The sequence below is a fragment of the Lampris incognitus genome, chromosome 20 (assembly GCF_029633865.1).
Source record: "Lampris incognitus isolate fLamInc1 chromosome 20, fLamInc1.hap2, whole genome shotgun sequence".
Taxonomy (NCBI): Eukaryota; Metazoa; Chordata; class Actinopteri; order Lampriformes; family Lampridae; genus Lampris; species Lampris incognitus.
The window spans coordinates 430,001-447,991 of NC_079230.1; the positions used below are offsets into that span (position 1 = coordinate 430,001).

The 17,991-nt window shown below is 46.5% G+C and overlaps 1 protein-coding gene across 1 annotated transcript in view; it reads right to left on the minus strand.

The window, feature by feature from the left end:
* atp1b2a (ATPase Na+/K+ transporting subunit beta 2a) overlaps positions 1-17,991 on the minus strand; it is a 131,322-nt gene that overhangs the window by 62,297 nt on the left and 51,034 nt on the right. Inside the window, exons 3-5 of the mRNA XM_056300639.1 lie at positions 5,294-5,398; positions 2,878-2,957; positions 2,421-2,546 (exon numbers count right to left, since the gene is read on the minus strand). Of these exons, the coding sequence (XP_056156614.1) occupies positions 2,421-2,546; positions 2,878-2,957; positions 5,294-5,398 (311 nt within the window). The remainder of the gene's footprint in view (positions 1-2,420; positions 2,547-2,877; positions 2,958-5,293; positions 5,399-17,991) is intronic.

The following is a 17,991-nucleotide window of genomic DNA, read 5'->3' on the forward strand; positions in this document are numbered from 1 at the left end:
GTAAAAACTAGAAAGGGATAATTATCAATACAGAACCAGTTCAAGAGATCAAGTTAACCGAACTCCATATGTCTTCCCTTTGTAACCATGTCGACTTGATCATATAGGTTTGATATGTTGCTGATATGTTCTTATAGGTTTGATATGTTGCTGATATGTTTGTACAGGTTTGATATGTTGCTGATATGTTCATACAGGTTTGATATGGTGCTGATATGTTCATACAGGTTTGATATGTTGCTGATATGTTTGTACAGGTTTGATATGTTGCTGATATGTTCATACAGGTTTGATATGGTGCTGATATGTTCATACAGGTTTGATATGTTGCTGATATGTTTGTACAGGTTTGATATGTTGCTGATATGTTCATACAGGTTTGATATGTTGCTGATATGTTCATACAGGTTTGATATGTTGCTGATATGTTCGTACAGGTTTCATATGTTGCTGACATTTTCTTACAGGTTTGATATGTTGCAGATATGTGCTTACAGGTTTGATATGTTGCAGATATGTTCTTACAGGTTTGATATGTTGCTGACATTTTCTTACAGGTTTGATATGTTGCAGATATGTTCTTACAGGTTTGATATGTTGCTGACATTTTCTTACAGGTTTGATATGTTGCAGATATGTGCTTACAGGTTTGATATGTTGCAGATATGTTCTTACAGGTTTCATATGTTGCTGACATTTTCTTACAGGTTTGATATGTTGCAGATATGTGCTTACAGGTTTGATATGTTGCAGATATGTTCTTACAGGTTCGATATGTTGCTGATATGCTCTTACAGGTTTGAAATGTTCTTAAAGGTTTGATATGTTGCTGATATGTTCATACAGTTTTGATATGTTGCTGACATGGTCTTACAGGTTTGATATGTTGCTGATGTGTTCATACAGGTTTGACGTGTTCATACAGGTTTGATATGTTGCTGACATGTTCTTACAGGTTTGATATGTTGCTGATATGTTTCTGCAGGTTTGATATGTTGCTGATATGTTCATACAGGTTTGATATGTTGCTGACATGTTCTTACAGGTTTGATGTGTTGCTGTAATGTTTATACAGGTTTGATATGCTGCTGATATGTTCATACAGGTTTGATATGTTGCTGATATGTTTCTGCAGGTTTGATATGTTGCAGATATGTTCTTACAGGTTTGATATGTTGCAGACATGTTCTTACAGGTTTGATGTGTTGCTGTAATGTTTATACAGGTTTGATATGTTGCTGATATGTTCATACAGGTTTGATATGTTGCTGATATGTTTCTGCAGGTTTGATATGTTGCAGATATGTTCTTACAGGTTTGATATGTTGCTGACATGTTCTTACAGGTTTGATGTGTTGCTGTAATGTTTATACAGGTTTGATATGTTGCTGATATGTTCATACAGGTTTGATATGTTGCTGATATGTTTCTGCAGGTTTGATATGTTGCAGATATGTTCTTACAGGTTTGATATGTTGCAGACATGTTCTTACAGGTTTGATATGTTGTTGACATGTTCATACAGGTTTGATATGGTGCTGATATGTTCATGCAGGTTTGATATGTTGCTGATATGCTCTTACAGGTTTGAAATGTTCTTAAAGGTTTGATATGTTGCTGATATGTTCATACAGTTTTGATATGTTGGTGACATGGTCTTACAGGTTTGATATGTTGCTGATGTGTTCATACAGGTTTGACATGTTCTTACATGTTTGATCTGGTGCTAATATGGTCTTACAGGTTGGATATGTTGCTGATATGTTCCTACAGGTTTGATATGTTGCTGACATGGTCTTACAGGTTTGATATGTTGCTGATGTGTTCATACAGGTTTGACATGTTCTTACATGTTTGATCTGGTGCTAATATGGTCTTACAGGTTGGATATGTTGCTGATATGTTCCTACAGGTTTGATATGTTGCTGACATGTTCCTACAGGTTTGATATGTTGCTGACATGTTCTTACAGGTTTTATATGTTGCTGATATGTTCATATAGGTTTGATATGGTGCTGATATGTTCTTACAGGTTTGATATGGTGCTGACATGTTCTTACAGGTTTGATATGATGCTGATATGTTCATACAGGTTTGACATGTTGCTGATATGTTATAATAGGTTTTGCATGTTGTTGATATGTTCTTACATGTCTGATATGTTGCTGACATGTTCTTACAGGTTTGATATGTTGCTGATATGTTCATACAGGCTTGATATGTTGCTGATATGTTCATATAGGATCTGATGCTGCAGAAATGTTCACACTAGTTTACTTCAAGCAGGACCAGACGTCCAGGGTAATGTTCAGTCTTTTTCTACATGATCTCTAATTGTTTATAGTCAATCAAGAGGATGAACTGAAACCCTCCTCAGTCCTGACAACCAGAACGGATCAAAAGGTAAGGGTCATATTTACCCGATTGAGTTTGATCAGCACACAGGGCTGCCCAACGTTGTAACCATAGAAACGGTCAATCATCCCAGAACAGTCTTCCAGCGTGGTGCGATTAAACTGACAGGAACGCTTTGGATTGTTCCTCACCTAAAAACACAATGACACACACACACACACACACACACACACACACACACACACACACACACACACACACACACACACACACACACACACACACACACACACACACACACACACACAAGATAGATAGATAGACAGACAGACAGACAGACAGACAGACAGACAGACAGACAGACAGACAGACAGACAGACAGACAGACAGGCAGGCAGGCAGACAGGCAGGCAGGCAGGCAGGCAGACAGGCAGGCAGACAGACAGACAGACAGACAGACAGACAGACAGACAGACAGACAGACAGACAGACAGACAGACAGACAGACAGACAGATAGATACCTCTCCACTATCCTCTTGGATAAAGTACTGGTCTGGAATGCAGTTATCATTGGTCTGAACCTGATAGCTGTTGTTATAGGCTGTGCAGGTGGTCAAGCAGATAGACAGAAATACATCATGCACACGTGTAGAGAGAGAGAACAGCAGCAATACATCATGGGTAGGGAGAGAGAACAACAGCAATACATCATGGGTAGAGAGAGAGAACAACAGCAATACATCATGGGTAGGGAGAGAGAACAACAGCAATACATCATGGGTAGGGAGAGAGAACAACAGCAATACATCATGGGTAGAGAGAGAGAACAACAGCAAGACATCATGGGTAGGGAGAGAGACCAACAGCAATACATCATGGGTAGGGAGAGAGAACAACGGCAATACATCATGGGTAGAGAGAGAGAACAACAGCAATACATCATGGGTAGAGAGAGAACAACAGCAATACATCATGGGTAGGGAGAGAGAACAACAGCAATACATCATGGGTAGGGAGAGAGACCAACAACAATACATCATGGGTAGGGAGAGAGAACAACAGCAATACATCATGGGTAGAGAGAGAGAACAACAGCAATACATCATGGGTAGAGAGAGAACAACAGCAATACATCATGGGTAGGGAGAGAGAACAACAGCAATACATCATGGGTAGGGAGAGAGAACAACAGCAATACATCATGGGTAGAGAGAGAGAACAGCAAGACATCATGGGTAGGGAGAGAGACCAACAGCAATACATCATGGGTAGGGAGAGAGAACAACAGCAATACATCATGGGTAGGGAGAGAGAACAACAGCAATACATCATGGGTAGAGAGAGAGAACAGCAAGACATCATGGGTAGGGAGAGAGAACAGCAAGACATCATGGGTAGGGAGAGAGAACAACAGCAATACATCATGGGTAGGGAGAGAGAACAACAGCAATACATCATGGGTAGGGAGAGAGACCAACAGCAATACATCATGGGTAGAGAGAGAGAACAGCAGCAATACATCATGGGTAGGGAGAGAGAACAACAGCAATACATCATGGGTAGGGAGAGAGAACAACAGCAATACATCATGGGTAGGGAGAGAGAACAACAGCAATACATCATGGGTAGAGAGAGAGAACAGCAAGACATCATGGGTAGGGAGAGAGAACAACAGCAATACATCATGGGTAGGGAGAGAGAACAACAGCAATACATCATGGGTAGGGAGAGAGAACAACAGAAATACAGACAGATGTGATTCTTTTAGTTTCTAACAGGTTGATGCAGTAAATCAGCTTTGTTCACCCAAACCTGACCTGGTAAATCTGATGAACTACAGCTCTAAGTATGTGTGTGTGTGTGTGTGTGTGTGTGTGTGTGTGTGTGTGTGTGTGTGTGTGTGTGTGTGTGTATTCATACTTCTAACCTTATGAGGAAAAATTTGAGTGTCTACCATCAGAGTGGGGACATTTATGCAAAGTGAGGACCTTTTGGCCTGTCCTTACTTCTTTCAGGGTTTGTTTTAGGGTTAGGACTTGGGTTTAGGTTTAAGACTTGGGTTTAAGGTTAGCACTTGGGTTTAGGGTTAGGATTTGTGTTTAGGGTTAGGACTTGGGTTTAGGGTTAGGATTTGGGTTTAGGGTTAAGACTTGGGTTTAGGGTTAGGACTTGGGTTTAGAGTTAAGACTTGGGTTTAGGTTTAGGGTTAAGACTTGGGTTTAGGGTTAAGACTTGGGTTTAGGGTTAAGACTTGGGTTTAGAGTTAAGACTTGGGTTTAGGTTTAGGGTTAAGACTTGGGTTTAGGGTTAAGACTTAGGTTTAGGGTTAAGACTTGGGTTTAGGGTTAGGACTTGGGTTTAGGGTTAAGACTTGGGTTTAGGGTTAGGACTTGGGTTTAGGGTTAAGACTTGGGTTTAGGGTTAAGACTTGGGTTTAGGGTTAGGACTTGGGTTTAGGGTTAAGACTTGGGTTTAGGGTTAAGACTTGGGTTTAGGGTTAGGACTTGGGTTTAGGGTTAAGACTTGGGTTTAGGTTTAGGATTAGGATTTGGGTTTAGGGTTAAGACTTGGGTTTAGGGTTAGGGTTGGAATTAGGTTAAGGTTAGCGTAGGGTTAAGGTTAGGCATATAGTTCTGATGATTTAGGTTAAGGGCTAGGGAATAATAATCATCTTCATCATCATCATTACATTTATATAGCACTTTTCTAGACACCCAAAGCACTTCATATTGATGAAAACAATGACGAGAAACAGGTGAATACCCATAATCAGTGTACAAATGAATGATGCACCCATGAATGTAGTCAATGAGGGGTCCTCACAAAATAGAAGTACAAACGTGTATGTGTGTATGTGTGTGTGTGTGTGTGTGTGTGTGTGTGTGTGTGTGTGTGTGTGTGTGTGTGTGTGTGTGTGTGTGTGCACGTGCGTCTTACATGTTAGGAATGTATTAAGGTTCTGGACATAGTAGTCCCAGCTCTCTGTGTTGGAGATGGAGAAGCTGATGTCCAGCTGGTCTCCCTTTGGACGAATCATCATCCCTGAAACAACAAACTTCCTTTTTACCAGCCAATCAGCAGCTGCAAGGCAACAAACTACTTGTTTACCAACCAATTGGTCCAACTCAATAACTTTGTCTGAAATTTGACAAATATATAATTAATCCTGGAGGAGGTGCCATGATGATCAGAATGAAAGGAATAGGATTTAACTTTGTCATAACGAATGCACCAGCGATCCACTAAGTTCAAGTCAAGCAGGAAGGCTCTTGGAGCTAAGGATGAGGGAGGCGCTGCGTTAAGTGCACCTGTAGATCTGTCGAGCTCTGGGGAGACTGTGGTATTGTAATCGCCAGAAACAATGTAACGTAACAGAGTTGCACTGATGGAGGGAAAAAAGTGTTCATCAAAAACATTAGGTGCATAGATACACGCTAATAGAAGTTTGGTATAATTAATAGAGAGCAGCACATAGACAAATCTGCCATCATTGTTGTACTGTTCTCTTCATGTGTTAAACTCCCAAAGTGTTAACATAAATAAACAGCCAGCCAAACTCTTTTCCAAGAGCCAGGAGAATGAGCGCCCTTGCTCCTTTATTGACTTCGAACATCGGGTAAATCAAGATGGCACATTGAATTAGAGTGAAACTAAAAAAGATACAAAAATAGACTTAAAGGACTGCTATGTAAACAACAGGTAGGCTAAATATGAACAGCCTAACACTAACATTGTAGACAATTTTCCTTTACGAAGACCAGACTAGACATTTCTAGACAACATCTATTTCCATACAGTATGGAAACACATCCAGCATCAAACAGCACTTTTGGGTAAGTATACAACAGCTTAAGCATGAAGATGACATTAATAGATGACTAGGACTAGGTAAGTAGCAGGTAAGTATGGTATTGCATAGGTTACAACGTATTAACTATTATTTTCGTAAAAACTTAAACAATACACACAATAATCATTAATATCAATTCTCTAACATGTAAGGGATATTTTAAACTTACAGCAGATTGCTTTTGATTACACTTGACAAACCATGAAGATTCGACCATGCCCTTTCACAGTTTACAGCTAACAGCTACTTCCTACTTTCTGTTTTTCCTCTACTGTGAGGCTTCAAAAATAAAAGCTCTACTTTCAAAATAAAAGTTCTCCAGTCATTTGTGCATATAATAATACAAAACATACTTGAACAGTCAACTTAATGTCTCTTCAGCGCAAAAATATATTTGGGGCAGAACAATTGTCATTACCTTTATCCATAACCACAAGCTGTAATTTCCTTCCACTATAATCAGGACACCTCTAGCTCTAGCTGATGCACATGAATGAGCGATAATTTAATAGTGCTTGTTTTGGAACCGCTGTACGTCCTTCGCTGTCAGGTGTGTCTCTTGAATCAAAGCTACAGAAACATGTTTGCGGTGTAAAAATTCCCGGCAACGAGTGCATTTAATGGGTGAGTTCAGACCTCAAACGTTCCAGCTCAAGGCATTTAAGTTGGCCATTTAAATGGTGGTGTAGAGGTGTAGCAAAATAACATGTAAACAGCCCACTTTACATGAGTAGTAAAGAAAAGACTTAAACTGAGACTGTCTCTTGATAGCTAATGGCCATACAGTACATTTAACATAGACAAATTGAGAGTTTAACAACAGAACTATATACAAACAGGCAAACCGCCAGGTTCTTGTAACACCTAAGGTTTGCATGGAACATGCACTAGTCACTCCGACGGCGTGCGTACTGCAAGACCACTCCTCACAACCCCTCTCCCCTCCTATGTCTCATGATGCCCAACAAACAACAGAAAACGAGTAGTAGAAAAGAAAAAAAACCCACACAGAAGACATGTTGAAATTGGCATAATACACAAAATACACAAAGAGCTTCAGCACTGTGGGCTATAGACCCCTTATCGCGTGATGTAAAAGCTGCGTTGCAAACAAGATGGCACGCAGAACGTGTGGCAAAACATCGTCGAGAAACAACGTGCGTACCTACTCACAGATGAAAGCGTATAAAACTTAAAATTAAACCGAGAAATTTAGAAATTTGAGAAAATTGAAATCTCAAAACATTGTAATGTAGAGCCGAAGGAACGGAGAAGACCGTAGGTTCACACTTTAGCCGTGTAGGCAACTTTCTTTAATCCACGGTAAATCAGAGAGACAACCAAACCACAGCTCGACTGAGCGGAGGTGGCAAGAATAATCAGAAAACTGGCTGGACAACCATAACTTAACCCTGCGTTAACCTGCCAGGGCAACCATGACTTAACCCTTAGTTCCTGGGTTGAATTCTGTCCCCAATACGTGTCCACCACATGAGCCCCCCCAGAATTCGCCCTAGTAATCGAAGTCAGGCAGGCGCGGGGGGACGACAGGCCGTCCGCGGCGGCTCCGGATAACAGGGGCCGGAGTGTCTCTGGGAGGCATTGACGCGGGCCTGTGGAGGTCGGCCTGAGGAGCAGAAGAGGCAGCTCGGGCCTCCACGGGGGGAGGAGGCGGAGCCGGGGGACGACCGCGACGAGGAGGTTGGGCTAACTCCAACGGCTGCGTCAAGTCCAGGTGTGCGGGTTTAACTCGGTCCACTGAAACATGCTCGGCCGTGCCCCCAAAATCCACCACCAGGTGCTTAGTTCCCCGTTCCAGGACGCGGAAGGGGCCGTCATAAGGGGGTTGCAGAGGGGGGCGGTGTGCGTCGTGACGGATGAACACGTAGTCCGCTGACTGCAGACCTGGGGGCACCTGGGACACCGGAGCGCCGTGTTGGGCGGTAGGGACGGGTGTGAAAGCTCTGACCCCGTCCAGCAAGGAGGCTCGTTGGTCCACAGCTGACCAGGGACGCGTTGCGTTGGGCATGAAATCGCCTGGGACTCGCAGCGGCGTGCCGTACACCAGCTCCGCAGAGGAGGCTTGTAGGTCTTCCTTCGGGGTGGTCCGCAGGCCCAGCATGACCCATGGGAGCTTGTCGACCCAGTTGCAGTCCTTGAGAGAAGCCTGAAGCGCAGCCTTCATGGACCGGTGGAAGCGCTCACATAGGCCGTTCGCCTGAGGGTGGTAGGCGGTAGTGCGATGAAGCTTGACGCCCAGAGCCTCACCCACAGCATTCCATAGCTCTGAGGTAAACTGTGGCCCGCGGTCAGATGAAAGGTCGGAAGGCGTACCGAAACGTGAGACCCACGACCCAATAAAAGCCCGGGCCACATCAGCAGACGTCGTGGATGCCAGGGGAACAGCTTCAGGCCAGCGCGTAGTCCTGTCCACCACAGTGAAGAGGTAGGTGAACCCATGGGAGGGGGGTAGGGGACCAACCAGGTCGACGTGGACATGGTCAAATCGTCTCTCCGGCACTGCGAAGCGTTCCAGGGGCGCCTTAATGTGGCGGTGTATCTTAGCCCGCTGACAGGCAACACACGAGTCGGCCCACGCTTTCACGTCTCTCTTAAGTCCCTCCCACACAAACTTAGCAGAGGTCAGGCGCACGGATGGCTTACCGCCTGGATGAGAGAGGCCGTGCACAGCTTCAAATACGGGGCGTCTCCAGCTGTGCGGGACGATGGGCCTGGGCTGTCCTGTGGAGACGTCACACAGGAGGGTGACACCTGTGTCGCTGAAAGGAACGTCCTGCAGGCGGAGCCCCGTGTCGGAGGCCCGGAGACGGAGGATGCTCGTGTCCGTGGCCTGGTCAGCAGCCATCTGTGCATAGTCAAGGCCTAGGTGGACCGCTCCAATCACTGCCCTAGACAGGCAGTCAGCTACCTGGTTAGACTTACCAGCGACGTGCTGGATGTCGGTAGTGAATTCCGAAATGTAGGAGAGTTGTCGCTGCTGGCGAGCGGACCATGGCTCGGCCGTCTTGGACATGGCAAACGTGAGGGGCTTGTGGTCCACGTACGCAGTAAACTCGCGGCCCTCTAGCAGGAAACGGAAATGCCGGACGGCGAGCCAGAGACCGAGGAGTTCCCTGTCAAAAGTACTATACTTGCGCTCTCGGGGTGTAAGCTGGCGACTGAAAAAGGCCAAAGGCTGCCAAGCCCCCCCCACCTACTGCTCGTGAACCGCACCAACAGCATAGTCCGATGCATCCGTGGTTATGGAAATAGGCGCTGTAGGTGAAGGATGCGCTAGCAGGGTAGCCTGGGAGAGCGCAGCTTTAGTCTCGGTGAACGCACGGTCCCGCTCTGCTGTCCAGTCGACCGCCTGGTTGGGGGACATGCCTTTCAGCGCCTCGTACAGTGGCCGGATGATAAAGGCGGCTCGGGGAATGAAGCGGTGGTAGAATGTCACCATACCGATGAACTCCCTGAGCGCACGAGCTGTTTGGGGGCGCGGAAAGGCTGCCACCGCTTCCACCTTTGAGGGCAGGGGGACTGCCCCGTCCCCAGTGATGCGGTGCCCGAGGAAATCAATGACTGTCAGCCCGAACCGGCACTTCGCCGGGTTGACGATCAGCCCATGCTGGCTGAGGCGTGTGAAGAGGGCATGAAGATGGGACAGGTGTTCTTCCTCGGAGGCGCTGGCGATGAGTATGTCGTCCAAATAGACGAAGATGAAAGGAAGGCCACGGAGCACTGAATCCATCAGCCGCTGAAAGGACTGGGCCGCGTTTTTGAGTCCAAATGGCATTCGTAGGAATTCAAATAGGCCGAATGGGGTAGTCACCGCTGTCTTGGGGATGTCTGAGGGGTGCACGGGAACTTGATGATAACCACGGACCAGGTCGACTTTTGAGAAGACGCATTTGCCAGACAGGTTTGCAGAAAAGTCCTGGATATGCGGGACAGGATAGCGGTCCGGCGTGGTGGTGTCATTTAGTCGGCGGTAGTCCCCGCATGGGCGCCAACCTCCATCAGGCTTAGCGACGATGTGGAGTGGGGACGCCCATGGGCTGTCAGAGCGGCGGATGATCCCCATGCGTTCCAGGTGCTCGAACTCAGACTTGGCAATGGCGAGTTTGGCGGGGTCGAGACGCCTGGCTCTGGCATAGACCGGGGGCCCCTTCGTAGCAATGTGATGCTCCACCCCATGCTTAGCGGTGGGTGCAGAGAAGGTAGGCTGGGTGAGGTCAGGGAACTCAGCGAGGAGGGGGCGGTTGAACTTGTCTGCCTCTGAGAGAGAGTTGGCTAGACCTGCATAGGCCGCTTCCCTCCGCGTACATGCGAAGGAGGAGAAGGTTAAGGCATCGACCAGACGGCTGTTCTGAATGTCCACTAGCAAACCGTAAGCGCACAAAAAATCAGCTCCGAGGAGGGGAAGCGTTACATTGGCCATGACGAACTCCCACGTGAAACGTTGTCCACCAAAACACAGTTCTACAGACCGCACGCCGTAGGTGTGGAGAGCGCTGCCATCAGCCGTCGCCAACTGGGGGCCCCGCTCCCCGCCCATGATGTCGACGTCAGTAGCAGGGAGCACGCTTCTCTGTGCGCCCGTGTCACAAAGAAATCGCCGACCGGAGATGGTGTCGAGGATGAAGAGTAGCCTGCTCGTATCGCCAACACTCATGGCCACTACTGAGTGTTGGCCCTCTCGTTTCCCGTCGGCCTGTAGTTGCAGGGGGAACGGCACCGTTTAGCTTTCGCACCAAATCGTGTGTGGTACATACAGAGTCCAGAGGGCTTGTAGCGGTCTGATGCTGTGGCGCCACCGTCGGGCCACGCCCGCGATGTCGGCGGGGGGCCAGTGAAGGTAGGAGCCAGCACCCCGGCATGGGAGGAACGTTGTGTAGCGACGAAGAATCGGTCAGCCTCCTTTGCCAGCTCACGGGGATCAGTGATGGTGGAGTTAGCGAGCGCAGTCTGGACGTGGGGCGGCATGTTGCGCAGAAACAGCTCCATAAACAGGAAACATGGCTTTTCTTGACCCAGTAGGTTTAACATCCTGCTCATTAGCTCCGATGGTTTGCCATCTCCCAAGCCCTGAATTGCGAAGAGGCGACGTGCTCTCTCCGTTGTTGACAGTTCAAAAGTTTCAAGGAGGAGATGTTTAAGTGCGGCGTATTTACCATCGGCCGGTGGGTTGGTCATGAAACCGCTTATCCTGGAAGCCGTAGCGCACCCCAGCGCTGCCACTACGTAGTAGTACCTGGTCTCGTCTGCTGTTATGTCTCTGAGCGCGAACTGTGCCTCAGCCTGCGCGAACCATGTAGCCGCGGAAGACTCCCAAAACTCCGGCAGTTTAATTGCAACGGCGTTCGTAGCCATAATGTGTGTGGTTTCAGAAAACTTATCCGGAAACCGACGTCGGGGTCACCAGTGTAGAGCCGAAGGAACGGAGAAGACCGTAGGTTCACACTTTAGCCGTGTAGGCAACTTTCTTTAATCCACGGTAAATCAGAGAGACAACCAAACCACAGCTCGACTGAGCGGAGGTGGCAAGAATAATCAGAAAACTGGCTGGACAACCATAACTTAACCCTGCGTTAACCTGCCAGGGCAACCATGACTTAACCCTTAGTTCCTGGGTTGAATTCTGTCCCCAATACGTGTCCACCACAGTAACGTGCATGGATAAGTAGACTAACGGGTCGGACCCTTAAGTCGACTGGTTAACGTTGTCGCTTGCGGTGTGGGAGACATGGGTTCGCGTCCCAGCTGTGGCGGTCCCGGACTGCCCTCCGAATTTGCTACATTGGTGTCAGAAGTGGGATGGTGACACCGTGAGGTCATCGGAAGCACGTGCGCCCAGAGGCGTGAGGGAGCTGATCGGAGATCAGCGCACCCGAAGCCAATCTGCAGCCAGCTATAAGAGAAGACGCTGACGTGCAGTCGGTGCCAGATTGTGCCATCTGGTATGGTAGTTACCGAGTAGATCGCTAGACACTTTGGCTGTGTTTTTCTCCTGCAATTCCTGCGTTGTGATTCCTGAGTCTAATTCCGTGTCTCTCTCTCCCGTCCTCCCAGAACCCCCGGTGCTTTCGGGCTCCGTCTTCCTCGCGTCCCTTGTGTTCCTTGGACCTCTCCCTTGTGCTCCCACGCTGCCTCCCGCCGAACCCCTACTCCTGGACTTGCGCATCACCAACACGCACACGCCCAAACACCCTCCAGTCATTTACATTCCTGCACACACGCACCACACTCGCCCTGCACACAAAAACATAGTCTTTTACGCAGCCCACATCCAGGACTCTAGTTGCACCATACACATCCCGCATTTCCCTTCCCTGAATATAAAGAAACGTGCCTCCGGCTTGGTCGGGCGTCTCTACGGACACAACTGGCCGTGTCTGTGGGTGGGACACTAGATGTGGGTTTGTGTCCTGGTCGCTGCACTAGCGCTTCCTCTGGTCGGTCGGAGCGCCTGTAATGTATGAATTATCCTACTGTGGTGGTACCGCGAACGCCTCAGTACAGATGTCGCAGGATTTATGTTTGTGACATTAACAGGGAGTCTGTAGTTGTGCTCGTGTTGATAATGTCAAGCAGTTTATTAAATGCTCCTGAGAGTTTGGACTTTTTGATGGGTTATTTCTTTTTATCAGTTAGATGTCAGACAGACATCACATGGTGTCAGAAGTGACGAGAGTAATCGTAACGGCTCGACATGTTGAAGTTTAATCTGCCGGAGGAGTTCAAGTTTGCCAGCCCGGGGGAATGGCCGGAGTGGAAGCAAAGATTTTCGCGCATCAGGACAGCCACCAACTTGAACAAAGAGGACGTGGAAGTCCAGATCTGTTCGCTCATTTACACTCCTCCTGAGAGAGATTACAACCCCTTTTGCCGTTTTGAAGAAATTTCATGACTACTTCGTTGCAACACGGAACCTAATACATGAAAGAGCATGGTTTTATCACAGGAGCCAGCTACCCGGTGAGAGAGAAGAAGCATACATAAGAGCTCTGTATGAGCTAGCAGAGAACTCTGAGTTTGGCAACAAAAGAGACGAACACATCCATGATAGACTGGTCGTGGGTATCAGAGATAAGGAGTTGTCTCAGAAGTTTCAGCTAACCGCATACTTGATGCTATCAAAAGTTATCCAGCAAGTGCGGCAGTCCGAGGAGGTTGTTAGACAGATTAGCTTCCAGACCAACCCACCGGAGCTGCAGGTGGGTTGCTGATGCTGCACCAATCCGACTGTCAATCTTCCACTCCATCCTACCCTCACTTGTAAACAAGACCCCGAGATACTTTAACTCCTTCACTTGAGACAACAACTCATCCCCAACCCGGAGGGAGCAATCCACCATTTTCCGGTAGAGAACCATGGCCTCAGACTTGGAGGTACTGACTCTCATCACGGCCATTTCACACTCAGCTGCAAACCGCCCCAGTGCGCGTTGGAGGTCGCGTTCTGATGAAGCCAACAAAACCTCATTATCTGTAAAAAGTAGATATGCAATTCTGAGATTCCCAAAACGGACACACTCCTCACCTTGGCTGTGCCTTGAGATCCTGCCCATTAATATCACAAACAGAATCGGAGACAAGGGACAACCTTGGCGGAGTCCAACACCCACCGAAAACGTGTTTGACTTTGTGCCAAGAATGCGTACACAGCTCTCACTTTGGTTATACAAGGACCGGATAGCTTGTAGCAACTGCTCCGGTACCCCATACTCCCGCAGTACCCCCCACAGAGTGCCCCGGGGTACACGGTAGTAAGCCTTCTCCAAGTCCACAAAACACTTGCAGACTGGCTGGTCAAACTCCCATGCCCCCCTCAGCACTTCCGCAAGGGCAAAGAGTTGGTCCGTTGTTCCACGGCCAGGACGGAATCGGCATTGTTCCGCCTGGATTGGAGGGTTAGCATGGTCGCCTCATAACAAGTAGGTCCTGGGTTCGAGTCCGGGGGTAGTCCAACCTTGGGGGTCGTCCTCTGTGTGGAGTTTGCATGTTCTCCCCATGTCTGCGTAGGTTTCGTCCGGGGGCTTCGGTTTCCTCCCACAGTCCAAAGACATGTAGGTCAGGTGAATCGGCCATACTAAATTGTCCCTAGGTATGAGTGTGTGTGTGTGTGTGTGTGTGTGTGTGTGTGTGTGTGTGTGTGTGTGTGTGTGTGTGTGTGTGCGTGCGTGCGTGTGTGTGTATGTCGGCCCTGTGTGATGGTCTGGCGGCCTGTCCAGGGTGTCTCCCTGCCTGCTGCCCAATACTCCAGCATCCCCGTGACCCTGACAGCAGGACAAGCGGTTTGGATAATGAATGAATGAATGAATGAATGTAGCAGACCCGAAAACAGAACATTATAATAATCAAGTCTGGATGAAACAAATGTATGTATTAGAGTCTCTGCATCAGCCGTGGACAGAAAAGACCACATTTTAGCTATGTTATGTAAGTGAATAAAGGCAGACTTGGTGATTTCTTTAATGTGCTTATCAAAGGAAAGGCTGGGATCAAAAATAAAACCAAGATTTTTGGCTGCCAGACTTTGTGAAATCACAAGAGTTGTCGAATGTTATCATTACATGATCAAATGGATGTCTGTGTCTAGCAGGGCCAATGACCAGCATCTCGGTTTTATCCAAATTTAAAAGCAGAAAATTAAGTGACATCGAGTTTTTCACAGTAGCCAAGCAGGCCTCTAAGTTAGTCATTTGAGTTTGATTATCAGCCCTTATAGGCACATACAGCTGAGTATCATCAGCATAGCAATGGAAATCTATTCCATAATCGGTATAATTTGGCCAAGAGGTGAAATATAAAGAGAGAAAAGTAGAGGGCCAAGAACTAAGCCCTGAGGTACACCATATTTAACGTCAGAGAATTTTGATATGATATTACTATAGCAGACATGATGTGTTCTTCCAGATAAGTAGGACTTAAGCCAAGAGAAAGCTAAGCCAGAGACACCAAAATTACAATTTAATCTGTCTAATAATGTACAGTGATCAATGGTGTCAAAGGCTGCACTGAGGTCCAGTAGTAGAAGCACAGAAGTGGAATCAGAGTCCATAGTTAGTAAAAGATCGTTCACCACTCTGATCAGAGCAGTTTCAGTGGAGTGACAGGCCCTGAAAGCTGATTGAAAAGGTTCCTATAGATAGTTTTCTTATATATGGGTCGAGAGTTGTTGATACACAACTGTAGTACTTGGAAAATTAGAGACTGGTCGATAGATATTAAGAGACCCTGGATCAAGGTGCGGTTTTTTAAGTAGAGGTTTAACCACAGCTGTCTTAAAACTGCTGGGAACAGTGCCAATAGTAAGTGATAAATTAACAATGTCTAGCATTGTAGGTCCCAGAAAAGGCCAGAGGTATTTAAAAAGTTTTGCTGGTAAAGGGACACGTAGGCAAGCAGTTGGTTTAGAAGCTGACGCAAACTTAGTCAAAGTATTAAGAGAGCTAGTCTCAAAAGCTGTAATAACTGGGACTGTCAGTAACTCATTGTATAGATATGAATTAGGTAAGACAGGATCTGCAGGAGTAGTTGGAGCTGAACTAATTTTGCTTAAGATCTCATTAACTTTATTGCAGAAAAAGTCTTGAAACGCATTGGGTGTGAATGGTGAGCGGCTAATAGATGGCTGCTTTTTAGTAAGTTTAGATACAGTGTCAAAGAGAAGTCTGGGGTTATGTTTATTAATATTTACAAGTGAGAGAGATACGGGGTTTTTGCAGCAGATAAAGCACACTTGTATTTCAATAAACACTTGTGCCACGATAGGTAAAAAAACTTCCAATTTTGATTTTCGCCATTTACGTTCCAGTCTCCTCTAGGTCCACTTAAGAGCACGTGTCTCATCATTAAACCAGGGTGTAGGCCTCTTTAGTCACCTAGCTCTGGTAGTGAGAGGTGCAACTGAATCGAGGAGACTAGAGAGGGCCACATTTAAGTCACTAGTGACATTTCCAACAGAGTCAGTTACCACACTGAAAGGAGCCAAGACTTCAGGCAGCTGCTGGCCAAATGCAGCTATAGTGGAGGGACCGATATGGCGAGTGGCAATTACATATGTGCTGACATCAACTGGACAGGCCATTAATGCTTCAAATTACATGAGAAAATGATCTGACACAGCAGATGTGGTTGGTAAGACATTCAGATCAGAAACAGCTATTCCTTTAGATAAAACCAAATCAAGGGTGTTAGCACTGCAATGAGTCGACTCTTGAACAAACTGAGTGAACCCAAAAGTATCAACTAGTGCCAGAAAGGCTTTACTTAGAGGATCAGCAGCCTTATTCAGATGAATATTGAAATCACCAAGAATTAGAATCTCATCAGAGTGAGTAACAAGGCCTGAGACAAATTCTTCAAGAAATAACGAGTAACAGCCAGGAGGCCAGTAGAGTATCACAATCTGGACTGAGCCGAGTCTCTTCATGGCTGTGGGAGATGGACCAAGAACAAGAGCCTCAAAAGAATGGAATTTAGATTCAACTCTAGAAGTCAGATTGAAAATAGATTTACAATCTATTTTCAATTCACAACTTCATTAATCCCGCTCGGGGTAATTTATTTTGAGAAGCTTGTGAACAAAAAACACAGTAGCATGCAAACAAACAAATAACACAAACAATGAATAATAACACTAAATGTGGAATAAAATCTAGAAAACAATATATTTAACATTACTTATTTGTTTAAGATCTCCCCGCCTGCCGCCCAAAGACTGCTGGGATAAGCTCCAGCATGCCTGTGACCCTGAGCAGGATAAGCGGTTTGGATAACGGATGGATGGATATATTAATATAAGATTTATATATTAAAGCAACAGCTCCACCTTGTTTATTTGCCCATGCTACATGGGCATAAGTATAGTTGGGTGGGGAAGCTTCATTTAAGGGAAGGAAAACGTTTAGTTTCAGCCATGTTTATCCTCGCACAGAGTCACTGGGATGCTGGAGCCTATCCCAGCAGTCATTGGTCTGCAGGCGGGGAGACACCCTGGACAGGCCATCAGACCATCACAGGGCAATGGTTTCAGCCATGTTTCACATAACCCAATCACATCCAAACTATGTTCAAGAATAATTTCATTTATTAGTAAGGCTTTGGTAGACAGTGATCTGATAATTATGAAACCAAATTTAAGTATCTTGTGGAAGTGATCAGTAGCAGGCAGAACTTTAGCGCTACCAAGGGTGAAAGAAAATTGGAATTAGACACCGTGTTGACAGTTTTGGCAACCAGCGCTTTGGACGATATGTGGTCACATTCTTGATAACATTAGCTGTTTGGTTCTGTAGATTATTAGGAACTTTGTTCTTGCACATTTCACCACTACCAGTGGTAGGAATAATTACTAGATTATTGTGACTCACACATTTAGGAGAGGAGATCTTAGGAGCAATGCAGTAGGGTAGGGAGACAGTCTCACTGTTATAGACCAATTACCTGACTGATCATATTAATTAAACTAGTTGACTCCACATCCGCACTGGATTTAAACCTAGCAGGCTCTCTACTCACCTGCAACCTGCTGAATGAGTCTTACATTATTATTGTTTGTTTGTTTTTTTACTTTTTCACCCTTTTTCTCCCAACTGAATTTGGTCAATAACCCACTCTTCTGTGCCGTCCCAGTCACTGCTCCACCCCCTCTGCCGATCCGGGGAGCGCTGCAGACTACCACATGCCTCCTGCCATACATGTGGAGTCACCAGCCGCTTCTTTTCATCTGATATTGACGAGTTTCGCCAGGGGGACGTAGCACGTGGGAGGATCACGC